Here is a 20,544-nt window from a genome sequence, read left to right on the forward strand (position 1 = left end):
TTATTCGTCAATTTTCAAAAAGGCGTTTTTTGGACCGTTTGAGAGACCAATTCGTCTCGAGGTTGAGGCTCTTTCCAAAGAAATTTTAAGGATCCATAATACGATTACAACACTAGAGTCAAGTGTCAAGTCTGGAAAATTACCATCTGTTATGTTACATTAATCCCCTATACCTTGGCATTTAAAGAAGTTACTTCTTGGAACATCATGCAAAGAAACATAACTACATTGATCTTCTTGCAACTTGTCCCAAACTTGGGGAAAAGGTAAAAATGGAGTACCTCACTTTTGTCACGGAGATAGGCAATTAACAGCTCAGGCCTATATTTGATTTTCAGTCTCCCGTGAGATACGCCTTAATAGAAGGTTTGACTTATGAAAATTAGAGTCAAGTATCCTTTCTCTTTCTCTAATAAGTTTTTCAGACAGATAACATTTATTTAAATATAATTTGTTACAATGGGAAATTACAACCAAGAACGTAGGTTTTTTTCATGTCTTTTTCTATACGAAAATTAAAATATATATAATATGCATATGCAATAATAATAATAATAATAATGTTAATATTAAGGAAGGGGAGTCAAATGCGGGCTCCTATTTGTTTAAGTTGGTTTTATTTGTTTCTTAAAAATATATATACATATAGATATATATCATTAAATAAAATAAAAAAAAGTGGTTTTTATAAATCAAAAAAATAAATGAATATATTGATGCAAAATAAGCAGCAACTGTGTTTCTTTTGCAACTAGGTATAATATTATAATAATATTAATTATAACAAAGAAAATAATAATGTTTTATTTTATCTTTATATATTATATGTATGTATATAAAAAAACTAACTTTTTTTACACTACGATCGTGGCGACTTAAATATGTATATAGATAATAGATATATAGAAAGAGAGAGTAATTTTTTCGGAACTGACTTTGTAAACGGGCCTCAGTGTGAATTAAAAATTAAAACATATAAATTTTTTAAAGTCATTTTCATAAATAGTGTAATAATAATATAAGTTTTGTACATGTTTTTCTTTAGCAAAGTGTGTGTTGTAGTAATAACTAATTATAATTATAGTAGTAGTAATGGTAGATAAAGAAGAAGTAGTTAGAATAGATAGAATTAAGTGTCCTTGTAGCTAAGTGTCCTTGTAGCTGTGTGTTCTCGTTGCTTTTGTTGTTGTTGCAAGTATTATTATAGAAGTAATAGTTTTCGAATAATATGAAGAAGAAGTTGGGTGATGAATGAATCAATGGGACGTATGAATAAATCTCAATGACCAAATGATATCAATATAATTAACTTTAAGCGTTGATGCGGGCTCGTCGTGACAAGATTATTCTATAAGTCAAGTCGGAAAAGAAGAAGAATACGAATGTTGTATCCACCGAGAAATCACCAAAGTCTAATGTTTATGCTTCAACATCCTGTTTAATAAAAGTCTGTGACAACGGGTTGAGCAAATTGCATAACTTCATCTAATGACATTGTAATTGTTTCCTCCGTGAGAATACCACCGGGTCCTCCGCCACCACCCCCATTCATTCCTCCCCTTCGATGTTGAAGTAATTGCTGCTGATTTCGATGATGTTCTTCAGCAGAGGCCAAAGGATCTAAAAACTTATTTGGCGATGACTCCATAAGTGAGCTCGCCAGACTAGCGTCAGAAGTGGATTGAAAAGAGGAAATGGAAGAATTCGTTTCTTCAGTGATGAAAAAGCTACGAAGATCTACATTTGGCAAAACTATATTTGAGGATGATGAGGTGGTGGTTGTGGAGAGGGGGGAAGACTCGGTAAGTGAGGGTGTGGAAGAAGTAGAAGATGTTCCTCCCGTACTACCTCCACTACTCCCTAAAGAAATCATTGTTGAAGGGGCGGCGGATTCAGTGGAAGAAGTCGTGGCTGAAGTAGTAGTAGATGGTGGTGTAGAAGAAGAGCTGTTGGTGGTCAAACTGGTTGCTGAGGTCGTTTTGAGAACACCATGAATGTTTTTCAAGTGCTTGGTTCTATCACCTGAAAAAAGAAGAGCATTGTGACATTTCTCAATAATAAAGAAGCAGAATATGTAAGTAACAGAGCACACAACCACACACACACCCACCTTTATATCTGAATGAATTTCCGCAAACATGACAATGAAAGGGCTTCTCCCCTGTATGCTTTCGATAATGATCATCAAGTTTAGATTGAGATTCAAAACACTTTTTACAAATATCGCAAACAAATTTACAATCCCCAGAGTGAAGTTTAGCGTGTCTTCTCAGCAAATTTGCTTTTTCAAAACTGCGATTGCACCCAGGATGTGTACAAGGAAATGGTTTGACGGGTCGACTAGGTAGTAGAGCTGTAGCTGATAGGTCAGGACGACTTGTTGGTGTTGAACAACTAGGTGACGTGGATACAATGGTTTGGCCTTGCTGTGTTGAATGTTGCTGTATAAGTGAAGATTGGGTCTTATTGTTATTTGCTGCTGCATTAATCAAATTGATTCCACCACTACTATTTGGAGCCACTGTAATAACATTGATGGTTTTACCACCTCCACCACTTTTATTTGAAGAGACAGAATATGTGCCAAGAACATCGTTCAAAGTAAAAGTTTTAGCAGTAGTTGTCAAAACAGTGTTGAGTAGTGAAGTAGGAATGCTGGAAGATGGAGTTTGAAAAATGGCAGTAGATGATGGCTTCAAAATAGAAGAAGGTATGATGAAATTGGAGGAACCTGAAGATGTCGTATTGATAAGAGAATTGCTCAGTATGGAGCCAGAAGATACACTAGAGACAGAAGATCCTGATGACGATGTAAATGAGGATTTTGCACTAATATTTTGAGTAAGGACGTCATGTAGAATATTGGTCTTGGCGATCTGAAATGTATGTGAGGATGGATTTGGTAGATTTGGAGATACCATAGAAGAAGATGAAGAGGAGCAAGAAGAAGAATTTTGAATGACTGGAGTAAGAAGTGTTGGAGAGGGAGCTGAAGAAGGCACTGAAGAAGATGCAGGAGACATGGCGGCCTCATCCGAAGTTAGCATATTCAAAATATTATCATCAAGTGATGGGTCGTCAATGGAAGATAAAATACTCATAGGCAATTGAGGTCGTTTTATAGCCATACCTGCAGCTAATAAATCCGCTGGTTTAACCGGGTGTTGAGGTAAAAGAGGCAAAAAAAGTTTGCTACCATGGTTCATGCTTACTCCAGATGATGACGAGGGTACCACAGTCACTCCTCCAGGTGATTGAACCATCGTAGAGGCGACAACATTGCCAGAAGACTGAATTTGTTGCCGACTTACTGTAACAATCACAGGGAGAGCCTCTTTTTTTAAGCCAGCAGAAGCTTGCAGAGTCATTAGTTCATCATCTTGAATGGGAACAGCAGTCAGGGGCTGAGTATGTCCAGGATGATAACGCTTTATATGCTTTGAAAGATCACCTTTATAGCGAAACCGCTTAAGACACGTCTTCATCAAACATCGAAAAGGCTTTTCACCTATGAATGAAAAGGGAAAAAATGAAATGTTCAATTACTCCTTTAATTAATTCTAATAAATTATAATTGAGAGAGAAAGAGATAATCTCTGATAAGACAAAATAAATGTGTCTTTTCTCTTTTGCATACATATGTGATATGTATGAATCACATCAAAACAACAATATAATAACGATTGGTATAAATTGAATATGGAAAGTATGTCTGTATGTATTACATATTTATCTGTTGACCTTTAATCATCATTGTAAAGAATTCCTTCCCCCCTCTCTTGAACATACAGATATTCAGATATCACATACAAAATACTAGTTATATTTTGGACTTGATTTGATCTGAAACACACTTTTGAAATACTAATAGTGTAGGTAAAATTACATTAATATAAAACTAAGATTGTATGCAAGTATGTTATGTATGATTAATGTATCTATATATTATAATTATTTACCGGTGTGTTTAGTTCGATGAGAGTCTAATTTTGACTTGGTGAAAAAGCCTTTTCCACAATGATCACAAAAGAGTTTGTAGTCCCCAGTGTGTCTTCGCATGTGAGAATTGAGATTGCGCCGATTTCCAAATTTCTTTTCACAGTGTGTACAAGGGAACTCCCCATCATCCGGAGGAAGACTCCCAGGTGTTCCAGATTCACTCCGCAATTCAGGCACACTTGTACAGGGAGAATTTCCGTTCGTAGTACTACTTTCCTCATTTACGAAATCCATGAACCCAGGTGAAGCATCAAAGCTCGTCGTTGAGTCATGTTGTGAGAACTGGGGAAGCTCATCCAGACTTAGATGTATGGCACTATCAGAAGAATCCATGAGAGAAGCATTGTCAAAGAGATGAAGAGCATCGGGGAGTGAGAAATCCGCATGTTCTTCTGGTGAAATCAAAACTGGTTCTTGCTTCATAATAAAGATTGGTGGTGGTGGCGGCGGCGTTGATTCAGATGGCTCGGTTTTAATAATCATTGTAGTAGGAGTAGAAGAAGATGATGTATGCTGTGTGCGCTGATGGAGATCAAGGTCCCCTTTATCCTTGAATGCCTTAGGACAGCGATCACATTGGAAAGAGAGGCCTTTATGACGCATAAGATGAGCCTCATATGATTTTCGAGTGGGCATTCCTTGGGAGCATAGAGAGCAAATAAAGTTATTCGTCTCTTCCTCCTCCTGTTCTGCATTTGTGAATTCCATGTTGTAATTGTTTGCAATGATGGAACTCACACTTTCACGAATAGATTCCTCTCCTGTCAAAATTTGATTATTTAGATATAAATCCTGTTTAAGAACTTCTGTCTTGATGAGTGGGGAAGGAGGAGGGGGCGGAGGGCCAATGGTCGTGGCCATACCTCTTTTGAGAATAAGAAAATGTGTTTGAGGAGGGGGATTGGGTGAATGTCCAGGTGGATCCTCATCAAAAGTACCATCGACCTGGGCCATTTTAAATTCAGTTCCAGAACAAGAAGGTTCCTCTTCATTGGGAGGAAGGGGCGATAACAATTTCGTCTTCTTATCCAACCCCTCTCCCCTTTTGATTCTCTCCAAATATTCTTCTAGGTTCATAAAAGTATGAAGGGGCTTTCGATATTTGACGACGACAAACTTTCGCTTTTTGGTGTATGTTGAGAAAACTCGACGAATTATGGCTAATTTATTTTGAGGTTTCTTGGTTCGAAGATCTTCGGCGGAGGGTGTAGAGAGTGAGTCTGCATTTCCGTCTAGTTGCGAAGATTCAGATTGCGTAAGAATTGTTGTTGTTGTTGTTGTTGATGATGGTTGTTGTTGTCGTTCCTCTTCTTCGTTTTGGAACGACGACGACGACATGATGTCGTCAGTGTTGTTCTGTTTTTTCCCTTTTTTATTGCAACTCTTCTGTGCGTTACAACTCCTCCTATTTTTTCTCTCCGGCTCCTCCTTCTCTTCCTCCACCACTGTCACTGGCACTTGAGTAACGATGTCATCGTTATTTCTCTCAGATTTGCCACCAACTCCTCCTCCAGAACAATTTTCAGATGACATCATGGTCTTCATCACATCCGCAAAAGTCCCCTCCTCTAGTCCCAAATCCTCCTCATTCATTTTGTTACATGCTTTACTGCTCGGGCGGCCTGCCTTTCTTCTTCCTCTCCTCTTAACAACTACTTTTTCCTGCTCCTCTTCCTTCCCTGTCAAATATTCATTAGTAAAAGTACCCGTAGTTTGAGGAGCCTTTCCAACAGATTGTGGGCATTTTGTTTCCTCAATAACGATGAGACGACTAGGTGATGAACCAGCAGTCTTATTGCCCAATTTGTTATTAATGTCCTTTTTAATTTTTCCGTCTTGAAGTCGTTTTTTTCTTGGAGGCTCATCATTGACCAACATAGATTCCTTACCTCCGCCGTTCCTCTTTTCCCCCTTTCCCCCAACTTCAAAACCACCACCTTTGCAACTACTGATCCCTGATGAAATGTCCAACGGTGGATCTCCTCCCTCTTTCAAAATTTTAACAGATACATTATGAGATGAGTAGGTCCCGTTTTTTGATGAGGAGAATATTCTTATCTTTCCATTCTCCAGGGTCTCTGAAGATAAGTGTTTTCTTTTCAAGCGTTTAATGCTGACTTTTAGGCATGATGGATCCAGAGACGATGATGAAACAACAAAATTTGATTTCTTGTCAGATTTCCTCCTGTATTTTGAGAGAAGAATCTCTTGTTTTCTCACAAGTGAAACTTGATCTTTTTGACGTGTAATGTCATCATCTTTGCCTCTTTCAGAAAGGAATTCCACCTGTCTTCGTAACCGTCTCTTCTCTTGGATTATTTCTAATAATTTACTCACGTCATTTTCAAAGTTTTCAATCTTCCTCCCTATATTTCTGTATTTCTTTCGGGGCTTTAATTCCTCTTTTTTTCGGCTGCAGTGTTCGTTGTGATCCCTAAATATATGATAGTTTATCTTATCTCTCCTATTAAAGTTTTTCCGACAAAGTGTACAGCTGAACACTTTTTTCCCTCTCTTATCTGATGTAGCCGTAAATAAAGTGGAAGGGATATTAAGTCTCTGAGGATTAACTGCTTTCGTGAATTCTCCTCCTCCAGGAGAATATTCCTTCTCTGCATTTTCACTAGAAACCATATCCTTTTTGGTTGACATTTTTTCTTCTCTAACAGGAGATGCCATTCCAGGAGAGTTTTTTTCTTTTAAAGAAGGCCGACCGCGGCGGCGTCGAGGTGGTGTAATAACAACTTCCGTTAATTTCGTCGGCTGCAATCCTTCTTCAACCACAGACGACTCTTTGCTTCTACATCTTTTCTCAGGGGGGATAATTATTGAGATCAATCCCTCGTTTTCTGACAAGCTAGAATCATTATTTTGCATAGGCTGTCCGGGAGAACAAGATTTTGTCCTCATATTTTTTACTTTATCATCATCTGCTAATTCAGATAATAGAGGAGGAGACGGATCATGTATCATTGTGGTGGTTAATTCTTTTCTTTTTCTACCCCTTCTTTTAATAGAAGAAGGGTTATTCGTTATTTCAGAAGGACTATCATCCATTTTTTTTGAGATATCTCTGACTATATCTGATTCTTGTTTGATAGGAACAGGCGCCTCATTCTTTTGATATCGTCTAGGAGAAAATCTTTTTTCCATCATAGGGCTTGGGCTTGTAGGACCTTCTTTTGTCATTTTAACATCATATTCTTTTCTACATTTTTCTTCGGATTTATCTCTTCTTCTCCTCGGGGATACACGTAAAGACTTCACAGGATCTTTTTCATGATTAGTAGAATCGCAAACATAATTGCCTGGATCCTCAGATTTCCTTCGATGGAGAATCCTCGGTTTTATAACTAATAAGGGGGGCTCTCCATCCAAGTCTTCCAAGTCCAAGAAATCTTGATCATCATTAAATGTTTTACTCTCTTTCTCCTGTAAATGCTCGACGTATGACGGAGTAGAAAGAGCTGAACTTTCATGATGATTGATGGGGATCATATCTTTATTATTTTCTATCCTAGTTTCATCACTTCCAATTGATTTTTTGTCAGACACAGTTTTGTCCTTATTATCAAGAACTGTTGGAACAGATTCACTGATGTCAGAGACGGGAGTTTGAGTATTTGAATTGTATGCTTGCTCATGTTTTTCTGCAGAGTTAGATTCAGTAATGGGAAGAGCAGTAAGTTTATGTAAATTTGAAGCACTATTAGGGGTTGAACAGTCCGATGAGGAGATGTTATCTAGTGGTAATGAGGAATCGTTTTCTAGTCGAGATGGACTATGAATATCATCCTCCTCTCGTGAACTATTGTTCCCTTTTATCGGAGAGACACTTTCTAAAACAAGTTTGGAATTAGAACGTGTTGTTCTACACGACATAATAGGTAGTTGCTCCTCTATACAGAAGTCATCTATTTCAGATAAATTTTCATCTGAATGAAGCGGTACTAGATTTTCACACTGAGTCTCTATAGTTGTGACTGAAGCTTCAATTACCTTATCCTCGAATTCATCATCTTTTTCCGACACAGAAATAATTTGGATACATTTAACTATAGAATCTGTAACAGAAAAGGGATGTTGATCAAATATAGTTGATGATGATATGTCTTCCTTTGTTTCATTCGTAATATCAGAGTTTGAAGAGTCGGAGGATTTTAAGCCATTCTTTATTTTTATACCTGAATCCAAAGGAGCCTGATTTTCATTTATGACACCCATTGAGCGAGCTGACCTTCTTCTGGGACCTTCAAATTTTTTTCTTTTCCTTTTTTTATAACAAGGCTTATCTTGTGATACAAGAATGCTTGAAGCAGTCTTTCGGTTACAATCCTCATTAATGATATTAGTGGCATCCTCACTCATGTGGTTATCTATGTTATTCACCAGACATTTGGACTCCTTGGAGTTATTCTTTTCTTCATCATATGTAGTTAATAAAGCTTCAACACTAATTTCCTTCAACTCAGGATGTTGACGATCTTGAGGGATACTGTTAAGATATTTGCCATTGTTTTTTTGCTCATTGGTATTAATCATTTTGGATTCTTCGTTTTGGGGTACAGAAAATTTCTTATTAGACTCATTTAGATCTAGACTATGACTTGACGACTTAATATTACTCGTATTATTATCATCATTGATAGCACCATCTTCTTCATTAGACAATAATACTTCCTTATTTCCATCCTCGCTCAATGATAATGACTCAGTAGATTGACTAGTTTCTCTTGACTCAGTTTCTCCTCTGGCACTTTCCTCTTGAAAACTCAACAAGTTATCATTCAATTTCTTAATTTCATCATCTCCTGTAGAAATCTCTTTGAATTCCACATATTTTACCTCCCTTCCTTTTATTTCTGTAGAAATTAGATTTTCAGAATTTTTTGATAGACTTGATGCATTGAACGGAATCTCGGATAGATTTTTGAGGGAACTCGAGTCTGTTTCCTCCTCTTCTTTATCTTTTTTTGATCTATACTTTCGCTTCCGAGGGGTGTCAGTGTCCACTCTCCTATCATCCTTCTGAATTGATGCAGACTGTTCTAAAGCATTATCCTCCTCAATTCCAAGGGATTCGTCATTATTAGATTTATCACTAGAAATCCCCACATTGGTTTCACTTTCAGATTCTTTAGGTGATGACATACATTCATCAACTAAAGGAGGAATACTTTCTTCATTTATGCTCTGCTCTTTTAATAATGTAATCTCATTTTCTTGTTGAATAGTTGTTCTTCGTGAAGACCGAGTAGCTCTTTTTCCCACAAAGGAACTATTAGGTTTTTTTACCAAAATCTGGGATGTCACTAACGACAACATCTTTTAAAATACTATTGTCCTTATAATCATTGACCGAATTTTCGATGCTTCGAGACAACTTTAATGTTTTTCCAAGACAAGAGAGCTTATTGGATGTGTTCTTTGTAATATTAGCTGGAATCTTTTGGCTCTCATGTTGCATCTTCTTATTCTGTTTTCCAGACAAAGGTTGAGATTCATCAGAAGATAAAGGTAATTGTTTTGACAATTTTGGCTTCCGTCCACGCTTTTTCTTGGGAATAGGCAATGGTTGTTGCTCAAATGACTCTTTTTTTAGATTTTTAGTATCTGAAATAGAGTTAGGGGTTTGCTTAAAGTTCACTACTTCTGGATTGTGAATTTGGGTAATGTTAAGCTGTTTTTCTTTTTTGAATCTATTGCAACTTCATTTTTATCAAGGGAAAGAGAGGTTGACTCTTCTGACAGGTTGACATTATTTTGAGATACATCTGAAGTTTCATTGAACTTATCAGATGATAAAGTGTCCGACTTATTGTCTTTTAAATCTATCAAACTATTAGCTGAAGTTGACATTTCATGACTTGTGGTACATGCCTCTTCAATAATTTTGAGTCGATTTTTGCTCTTCGACAATTTAGACTTTTCAGGCGGCGACTGCCTCGAATTATTTTGCTCATCAATAGGATCAGCAGATTTTGATGAAACGTGTCTAGGTATCCTCATAAAACAACTTAACTTGCTTAATTTATTAGTTTTTGCTGCCCCTTTGGGCATTTTTTTAGCTTTTGCTTTAAGAGCAGCAGATGACTTCTTTTCTGGCTGTAAAATAGTTTTTGCATTCAAAGAATGGAATTTTTTGTTTCTTGTCACTCTCAGAGGAGTACTACTACTTTCGAAGGAACTATCTTCAGAAGAAATTTCTGGAATATCTACAGCCGGTGTTTCATCCCTTGATTTACTATCACTCGTAGAATGGAGGCACTTATTATTATTAACTGGATCTGAAGAAGCCATTTGTTCTTCATGATGGACTTGTTCCTCTTTTTTCCGCTGGCTTTTCCTCGATGGAACTTTAGCTTCTAATTTAAAGGGTGAGCCCTGTTTTTTGGGTGGTCTTCCAGGTCGTCTCTTTTCTGTTGGAACTGAAGATGGCTCCTTGATAGCTGCTGCAGGAGTTGATGTCAATAGTGGAGGTTCGATAAAATCCGCATTTAGTTCAGGTTGAAATGACTCAGATTTTCGTTTACTTCTTCTCGTGAAGCGTACAGAAGGCATAACTTCAGGAGAAGAGAAATCCGAACTTTCCGGTGATTCCAATCTATGTACAATAGAAGAACATAACTCATCTTTAATAAGGTCCTTATCATTCTCATTATAAATTGAGACTTTCACAGAACTATTATTAAATGTTTTTTCAGATAATCCAATGTCCGATGAGTCCATCATAGTACTAACAGAACTACTCGAACTGGTACTTGTGTTATTGTTGCTACTACTACTACTACTATTCCCCAAGGAGCTGCTTGTATTAGAACTGCTTGAAGAAGATGCATGCAGATTAGTTAATTTACTAATATTAGAAGGAACGGCGATTGTTGACGTATCATCCGTTGCAGAGGAGGAATCTTCATCTGATCCCAAAATCCCCTTCATCGATAATGCTTTAGTTGACTTACTTAAATCTTCTTCCTCAATAGAATAAGCGATTTTAAGTTCACCAGGAGATGAAGGAACTTCATCCATCTGTGTATTACTATCAGTCTGTTGTCCATGAATTTGTTTGCATTGACCGATAGAATTATCCGTTTCATTATCTTTTTCTTTTGATGAGTCCTTTTCCATAACACCGACGGTAATTGCTGCAGCAGTTTCATCTTCAGAGAATTCACTCGTATTATCAAGTATTGGCATATTTTTTGCAACAACACCCCTACTAATATTCTCCCTTTCCTCATTTTCATCATTGCACCTAGAGTGTTGCTGAGACGCTGATTCTATTTCAGAAGCAAAATGTGTTACTGAAGACGAAGATATCTCTGACTCTGTTCTAATTACATTTTCGAGTATTTTATTGAACTTTTCATCATTTTTAAGAGATTCCTCCTGTGATAATTCTTTATTAAGCCTTTCGGGAATATTCAGATCAACAGATGATATGACTCCCTTTTTTCGTTCTTCTAAAGTATTATGATGGTCAATTGATAAAGGAGGAGTGGGAGAACGCGGAGAATGCTCTTGATTTTCCTTACTGGATATATTATTTGAATCAATAAGTTTCTCATTATTTCCTAAAAGTTCTTTTTGCAAAACCGGCATGGAAATTGGGACAGATATTGTTGTTGGAATTGATTCTTTGGAAACATTAGGAGGTTCAGGAGTTAAAATTTCCGGGATCATGATTTGCGGTGGATCATTATCAACCGAAGCATCCAATACTGCAGGCGTAATTTGAAGGGATTGAGGAATTGGCTCGAGAACTTTGTCAACATGTTCTGAAGTTATTTGTGGCAGAGCAGCAGAAGATTGAATCTGAGGCTCAACTGTTTGATATTGGAGCATCATTTCAGGTGAAATATTTATTGGTTGATGGTATTCCCCTTCTTGTCCCTCCTCCATAGACTGAATTATTAAAGGATCAATGGTGGATACTACTTGAGCACTAGAACAGACGGATGATACTTGAACAATTTGTCGATTTGAATAACCCGACTGTGAGCCATAAAACTGTTTACTAAGAGCCGCCTGATTTGTTTCTTCATCTACTCTAAGCTCACGACCATGAATAGCAATCATATGTCGATTTATAGCTGCTCGACCTCCAAAAGTTTTTATACAGTCTGGACATTTATGATTAAGTGTTCCTTGATGACGAGATTTGTGCACTCTAAAATTTCGGAGATTCTTAAAAGTTTTGTTGCATGCAAGACATGATAAAGTGCTGACGTCAAACATACTTTCATCTTCAATAAGTCTACTTCCAGGATGAATACTTTTCTTTTCTTGTAGTATCATAGAGGCTGCTGCTGCTGCAGCCGAAAGTGGAACATTGGATATATTATTTCCTCCTTGATACAAGTCTGAAACATTAACTGGTAATACTTGAATGACTGGTGACACAACTTCTGGTTGAGGAATAGATATTTGGGGGGTTTGGAGTATCATAGTTGTTGTTTCTGTTGGACCTTGAACGGGAGTAGCGTTAACAACTATAGGTGGAGGTGGACCCTCGAGGGTTCTAAAACTATTTGAACCCAGATCAACACATTCTTGATTTGAAAGATTAGATTTATAGTGTTCCATTTCACATTCTTGAATGGATAATTTAGGAGGCTCCTCTTCGTTGTTCCAAATTTTGTAAATATAACTATGTTTAAGAAGGCCTTTAGATCTTATGTCCTTCTTGAGCATATCATGGTTCTCAAGTAAATGGGAGTTTAGTTTGGAAGAATGAGAAAAGAGATCACCACAACTATCACACCTCCATGATTTTCCTCCATGTTTCATTTTGTGGATAAATAAGGATGTTTTTCTTTTAAGGGAAACACAACAAACAGTACAATTATATACGTTATTATTCAAGTCCAAGGATGAAATATGTTTTGCTCTATGGAGCGAACGCAATCTGTAAGATCTTCTGAAGAGACTTCTACGTCGAAGTTTTCTTTGATACGCAGCGGACCTTATGAGACTATCATCCTCAAAATGAGATATTGTGTGAATTTGTAGAGACTCATTGTCAGTAAAAGTCTTAGGACACAGAGCGCACTTGATGGTCTCAAAGATTTGAGCATCATCTGTGCTCTTTTCTCCTGTGGGGGAAGATGGTGGAGGAGTTATATTGGATCCCTCTTTAGCATGGTTCTTGAGATGACGATTTAATCGAAACTTGCTTTGGAAGGATTTATCACAATACTTACACTTAAAATTATTTAATCCAACATGTCTTTTCAGGTGAATGAGATAGGATCGTTTACTATTAAGTTTTGCAGTACACATACTGCAATGAATGATGTTTTCCTCCTCTGTAGAAGAGGATGAGAGGGTATTAATGATAGGAATCACTTTCTCAGGGAAAGACTCATTAACAAGAAGATCATCACCATCACTTTGTAAGATATCATTCTGAAATATTTGAGCTGCTTCCGCTGCAGCCTCATCCAAGTTTTCAGGAAAAATCATTCCTCCAGATGTTACTATTCCTGAAGAAGACTCTGCGTTATCGAATCCTATAACTTGCATATCATTTTCTAAAGAGGCACTAAAAGACTCCAAGAAAGTATTTATTTTCGCAGAAATCACCTGAGTCTGTCGAGTATGACTTGATTCGTGCTTAACCAAATGGGCTTTACTTTGAAAGGTCATGTAACAGACTTCACATTTATGAGGTAGAGATCCTTGATGCTTAAGAACATGGTTTCGTTTCACCTTTTCGGATGCAAAACTCTTGTCGCAGATTTCGCAACTAAATGGTTTTTCTCCAGTATGAACTTTATAGTGGTTATTAAGGGATTCAGATTTTTGAAATTTCAAATGACAAATGTCACACTCAAATTGATAAACATGAGAGTCCACATGATTCTTCTGTTCAATGGCAGTCTTGAATGTCTCTGGACAATAGTTGCAGGGATAAGACTGTTCACCACCATGAACAACCTTAATGTGCTTGTCCAAACTTCTCTTCTCACGAAACTCCTTTTTACAAATAGTACACACTTGAGGGGCAATATTCCCATGAAGCCTCAAATGGCGAGCATAACTCTTCTTTTGTAACGTGAGTCCACATTCTGGGCAAGAAGCCATTTTTGGTGCAACACCAAAGTGATTAAGCATGTGTCCCATCAACGTTTTTTCATTTTTGAAACGACGGTCACAAAATGTGCACATTAAATTATCTAGGTCGTATCCACCTGTAACAACAGTTGGAACATCGTACTTGTTACCAGCAGGTGTAATGACTGGTCGAGTTTCCTTAGCAGGATCAATTTTCTTTGGCTCAATCTGAACCTTGTTAATTTCTGGAAACGGTGTCACTCCAGGGGAAGCAACCGTTTTTTCTGAAGAAATTGATGACTGAGATGAACTCCTAGCAGGCGTCTCTTTAATTAAATCTGCCAAATCCCTCTTAACAGAAACAGTTCTTGGTTCTTCACCTTTTTGATCTGGATATATTTTGTATTGGATTGTAATAGTCATGGGTTGAGAAGGAACAGTAGAAGGAGGGCCACCTTTGGGATCAGCCACAGCCACGGAACTTGTAGTTGTAATTGCAGGATTAGCTACTAAAGATTCTTGTGACTCGTTTTTCTGCGACGCAGATGCTGGTACAATACAAGTTCCAGCTGGCAAATTGATTTTAGCCTTAGCTAATTGAGCAACCGCTTCAGAAGCTAAAGCAGTGACCAAGGCTTCAGGCTTAGAGACAAGGACGGGTACATTAGGTGTTGTTGATATTTGTTGTTTAATGTTTTGTGACACGAGGGTGTGCTTAGATGAACTTAAAGATGATGATTTACTTGATCCATGAGAAGAGTCTTTTTTTGCCTTAGGAGGCGGTGGTGGAGCAGCAGACTTCCGAGCTAGTACGATAGGTGGACCACCAGTGATATTAGGCTTAAGAGCTAAATGCGCAGGATATTCGGGTTCGACACCACTCAAAGTGGTAAACGTTGGTGTAGAACCAGATAAACCAGAACAAGATATGGGTGTTGAAACATGTGAGTCTGAAGATGACACTGGAATGCTATTCATCTTAGCATATGTATCTTGAACAGAAGACATGGAGTCCAATAGATCAGGAAACTCAGAGTCTGTTTTAAATTCTTCCATTGTAACAGGTACGACCTTAGCTGCACCCTCAATTAGTTTTTCTTGCAATACGGATTCGTGCATTTCTGGTAAAGGCTGAGCATACTGTATCAGATCATCCATCGTTAAGCTAATAGTGGAATCAGATGGTGGTCGTGGTGGAGGAATATTAGGAAGAGGAGCAGGCGTGGAAGTCTTTAATTGATTGATTTTATTTGATTTGGGAGAAATATAGTTTTTCATCTTATGGGCAAGCAAATGTTTATTCAGTGCTCTTGGTCCTTCAAAACTTCTAGGACACAAATGACATTTGTGCGTTAGAGAAGAAGTATGCCTTCCAACATGGATCTTCATCTTCTTACCATCCCTAAAGCCTTTATTACAGATGGGACAAACATAGGGGGTTTCTCCAGTATGAAATCGAACATGGATTTCAAAGCGATTTTTGTCCGTATAACAACGAGAACAGAATTGGCAAGTGTAGTTTTCGCCCTTTGAACTATTATGGAGACTGCTATTATTACTACTACTACTACTACTACAACTACCACTTAGGATAGACATCTCTCCACTCGTATTCAAATCCTCTTCATTCGTGCTGCTGCTATTATTATCGTCAGAGTTATTCATATTATTGTTATTAGTATGTCTTGGAGGAGACGAAAGAAGAGATGTTTGTTGTTGATGTTCTTGTTCTTGGTCTGTTGATGCCTTTATGTTTAAATTGTTCATACTACTACCACCACCACCACCACTACTACAATTACTATTACTGAGATGATGAACACGACTACTACTATCATTAAAAATACCATCACCATCTGCAGAACTGAAAATCTCCTCACTTTTACTAACACTATTGCAACCAATTGGTGGCTGAGTTATAATAGGAGTAATAGATGTGCTTGCTGCCATTGACGTTTCCGTGCAATTCGAATTGGAGGCTAAAAGAATGGAGGAGGAGTCATTCGCTGAGTGCTGCTCCTTTAAGTCATGACTATTTGCTTCTTGTTCGGATGACAATTTTGGTGCTGCTGCTGCTGCTGTTACTTCTTCCATTTTATTTTCATCTTCTTTGAACACTACTTCTTCTTCAATACATTCCTTTCCTTTGTGCGAGTTTGGTGGTTTCAATTCACCATGGGGTTCATTCGAAAGTTCAGTCAAACTCTTATTTCCCTTTGAGTTTGCATCATTATTTAAAAACTTATTTTTATCATGAATATCACAGTCACCGAGTCTCTGCAACTCTTTTGAATTTTCTTGTGGATGAGAAGAGACGACAGATTCCTCCTCTTTCTCATCCTCAGAACCGTCATAGGCCCCATCGAAATTGGGAAATGACGATAATGTTGTCGTCGTCGAAGGTGAAGTGTACTCATTAATGTCCGGTACTTGAACTATCACTCGTCGAACTTTAGAGGGGATTTTATTTAAATTTGATGATGATGATATAATAACACTATCACTATCATTATTATAATCCTTGTGTCCTCCTTTAAGTAAGAGGAATTCTTCTTTATGATGTAATGCACTGGAAGATTTAAGAGACGTGATGATGTCCTTGATTTTATCATTATTAGTATTATTGTGTCTAAAATGAAGAACATTGTTTTTTTTAATTATTTTTTCTTCTCTGGCATTGACAGAACTATCCCCACTTGGCTGTGCAAAAAGATGGTGATTCGTGGGGAGAATATCCGAGGCACAGCCGTTCTCATGTCACATGGATAATCGACTTCCATTTTGTTCCACAATAATGCCAGGAATAGAAGATGATTCTCCAAATGCTGAAACATTTACAATTTGGCCAGTACTCATCCTCCCATCTCCTGTTTGCACTCTTACAGTGGAACCACCATCAAGATTAAGCATTCCAGGCAAAACGTAATAGAGCATAGGTGGGCTATTTTCTGAAGATTCATCCTCCTCTTTAATAAGATGACGATGCGATAATAATGATGATGAGGCCGCCGTTGTCGTAATAGACGTGGAACTAGAATTTGGTGCAGAACTAGATGGTACTTGAACTAAAGTGACCATTCTTTTTTCAGATGCGGCTGCAGCTGCAGCAGCTCTCTGCTTAGCGACAACTTTTTCATTAATTAACTGTAAAGCAGATGCAACGGAAGGGGGCAACGGAATTGTTGCTGGATTAAGAGGTGCGACAGAGTTATGGATTTCCTGAGGATTTCCATTTATTTCCAGCTCTTCTTTAGGAATAGGCTCATTCGGTAAATGGATTCCATTAATAGGAGAGGAAGAGTTTGAAAAATTGTTGTTGTTGCTATTATAAGGAGGCGACTGCGGCTCAGACTTGATGAGACTTTGCTTCGTTGGCGTTGCCGTTACTACTTCCTCCTTGACAATGAGGTTATTATTTAAAACACTGCTGTTGTTGTTGTTATTATTGATATTGTTTTTAGAGCCCTGTGATCCTAGGACAGAAAAGGTGTTGCTGTTGTTTGTTGGAGGAATTGGATCGCTCAGTCCGGAATGATTATGAGCCACTTGATGCTTTTTGAGTTCTCGTTTATCTCTATATCCTCGTGAACAAACAGCACATACAAAGGGTTTTTCTCCAGTATGTATTCGAACGTGAGTTACATAGCGTCCCCTTCTCAAAAAACCTTTTCCACAAGTTTCACATCTAAAATTATAACAAGAAAAATAATACAATAATCACAATGCCTCTTTGAAAAAACAATCACAGTACATTATACGTACATAAGACGAATAAGTCACTTAGAAAACGGATGTTAATGAATGATCACTATGTATTACCTATATATGAGCGAATAAGCAATAATGTACCTACAAGCTACAAATTTATTGAATGCTCGTCTTCCACCTTTTCTCCCCTTGTTCATTCACACAACTTTTTACTTTATTTATTTATATTATAACTAAGATGAGGATTTCAACTTCATGCAACAAACTACAAATCTTCTTCCAGTATTACTTTTTTATATTATAAATAAAACAAATGTATATTTAGACATAAATATATATAATAATATACATTACGTCGGATTACGTAGTGTTTATTCAAAGAAAATATACATAATATATTAGGTATTAATATATATATATATATATATGTACAAGGGGAGAAAAGTAGTCGAGAGAGAGAAAGGGAGGGAGGGAGGGAGGAAGAGAGAGAAAGAGAGAAATTGCCAAAATGAGGGATATCTTTATCAATGAATCACAGAGTATGTAGTCAATACCGAAAGGAAAGTCTTGTAGATATAATAGTAGAGGGGAAAATCAATATGGGCGAATAACAGTAATAAATAGGAAAGAAAGGGGAAAGTTACAGGAGGAGGAGGTGGTGGCGAAGAGAAAAGAGAGAAATCGAGAGAATCGACTTTCTAATTATAGTAGTATATATTACATTATATGATATATAATTGCACTTTATCATTATTTGTCAAAAGGCTCTTAATGACTAAAATCTTTTGCATTAAATAAAAAATGTTCATTTACTAAAGATAAGTAGGCAAAATATTATTAACGGATGACTACTAAGTATGTTCTAGAGGAGAGAGAGAGAAGGAATCAATTAATGACGCATCTTTTTCCTAATTATGTATACACAAATTAAAAATCAGACTTATTATAACTAAACTGATCCATAATCAAATTAATTTATCATTACTCATCCTCTAAAATCATTGACAAGTAATATCTTCCTTCTCCCAAGAGCTACATATCTTATTTCATAGGGAATACTCATTTATGAGCAAAGCCGAACAATATCAAGAAGATGTTTGTCATTTGGTGTGCCTCACATTTTCCTTAAAATATTTATTTTATGTCAATCCGTAGCTTATCTTTCTTAATGAAATATGACATTAGTACACTATTTTGTCAAATATGAATGATTATAATGTATAATATTAATAGCATGCTTATGTGGGCTGGTTACACCTTTGCTCTGAGGCTCCTCCACGATATATATGATTTAATATAAATAGAATACAATACTAATAGTATCTAATAATAAGTAAAACACTAATACAATCTTGCAAGAAGGTAGACAAAAGAAGAAGAGAAAAAGAAATTTTCAAATGGAATGTAAGGTACAACAGATTTCAAGTTGTTTTACCTGTGTATGAAGGGATATTATTATTATGTTATGTGTGTTTGTTGGTTTTATTATCATTCAATCAAACAAGGCATTCTATGTAATTTTGATTTGCTCTAAAACAACAGTAATACACAAATCCTCATCAACACCCCCACAAATGTTGTTACTCAACTCAAAGAATGAGATGATGAAAAACAACGTCATGCAGAACCCTGATTTCTAAGCCACATACATATATGAACTGTATATATTACGTAGATAGAATATGCAATGTCCCTTACTTGTAGGGTAGATCTCCAGTATGTCGACGGGAATGTCTATTTAACTCACTTCGATCTCTAAAACTTTTTTCACACATGGAACATTGATAAGGGCGTTCACCTTTAAAGAAAATGAGAAATTAAGAAAGTAGGAAGAGAAAAATGGAAGACTGCAGGTTTTCCTAGAGTGAATCATGTCCTAATAATAATTACCCGAATGCCAGCGCAAATGTGTCAAATAACGCTCATGCCTCATGAAGCCTTTATCGCATTCCGTACACCTGAAAAGTAAGAGGATGGAGTGAGTGAGTGAGTGAGTGAGTTGGGGGAGAGAACGCGGAGACGCCTACCTATGAGGGAAATCTCCGGTGTGCCTCCGAGTGTGTCGAACGAGTTCATAGCGATCTCGAAATGCCTTGTAGCAAAACTCGCAAGAATATCGTTTGTTGTCACTCTTGTGAATCCGCAGATGTTTAGTGAGATGCTCCCTTTTGGCGAAGCGTTTGGAACAAATGTTGCAAATGTGTGGCTTGTGGGGTGGAGGAGGAGGAGGAGCCTCTGCCGGAGAATGAAGACCAGTATTTTTCTCATTGTCCTTTTCCCACATCGTATGAGGATAATGAAGGAACAGATTTGAGGTCGGGAGGGACGAGGCCATTCCCATCAATTGAAGTGTGTCTCCACTCAAGGAAAAGGAATCCCCAGATTTCTCACTCTCGTCCATCATCCCATTCTTACGGATCTTTCCGTCACTTTTGAACTCATTGAAAAAGTTAGGGTATTTTTATTCTTCTTCTTTTTCTTTCTTGGATTTGAATGCTTCGGCCAATGGCAATTTTGGCGTTCCTTCCTCGCCCACACAATACATTTTCGATAGCCCGTTCGCCAAAATCAAGCGTCACTTCTTATTTTCTTTTTTTTCTCTCTCTCTCATCAGCTCAGCTCCCTCATCACCTCTTCTTCTTCTTCTTCTTCTTTCTCTCCCTCTCTCTTTCCTTTTTCATAGAATTTAATAAAATATACTCGGATCACTTCTCATCTTCTTTTCTCCTAGCGATTCATTTATTATTATTTTATTTACTAACAATACAATGTTCGTATAAT

At 37.2% G+C, this 20,544-nt stretch overlaps 2 protein-coding genes across 2 annotated transcripts; both read right to left on the reverse strand.

Annotated features, from left to right (window-relative positions):
• Window positions 1-413: 413 nt before the first annotated feature.
• On the reverse strand, window positions 414-16,811 carry LOC121127973 (uncharacterized). Its single transcript, XM_071890627.1, has 5 exons — window positions 9,650-16,811; window positions 9,373-9,382; window positions 3,960-9,324; window positions 2,111-3,508; window positions 414-2,022 (listed from the first exon to the last, which is right to left on the reverse strand). Exons 1-5 carry the CDS (start codon window positions 16,147-16,149, stop codon window positions 1,439-1,441), a joined length of 13,857 nt encoding a protein of 4,618 aa, XP_071746728.1. The 5' UTR covers window positions 16,150-16,811; the 3' UTR covers window positions 414-1,438.
• Window positions 15,300-20,437, reverse strand: LOC121123072 (uncharacterized). Its single transcript, XM_040718159.2, has 4 exons — window positions 19,791-20,437; window positions 19,654-19,721; window positions 19,462-19,561; window positions 15,300-17,740 (listed from the first exon to the last, which is right to left on the reverse strand). Exons 1-4 carry the CDS (start codon window positions 20,165-20,167, stop codon window positions 16,813-16,815), a joined length of 1,473 nt encoding a protein of 490 aa, XP_040574093.1. The 5' UTR covers window positions 20,168-20,437; the 3' UTR covers window positions 15,300-16,812.
• Window positions 20,438-20,544: the final 107 nt, after the last annotated feature.

This window comes from Lepeophtheirus salmonis, chromosome 1 (assembly GCF_016086655.4).
Source record: "Lepeophtheirus salmonis chromosome 1, UVic_Lsal_1.4, whole genome shotgun sequence".
Taxonomy (NCBI): Eukaryota; Metazoa; Arthropoda; class Copepoda; order Siphonostomatoida; family Caligidae; genus Lepeophtheirus; species Lepeophtheirus salmonis.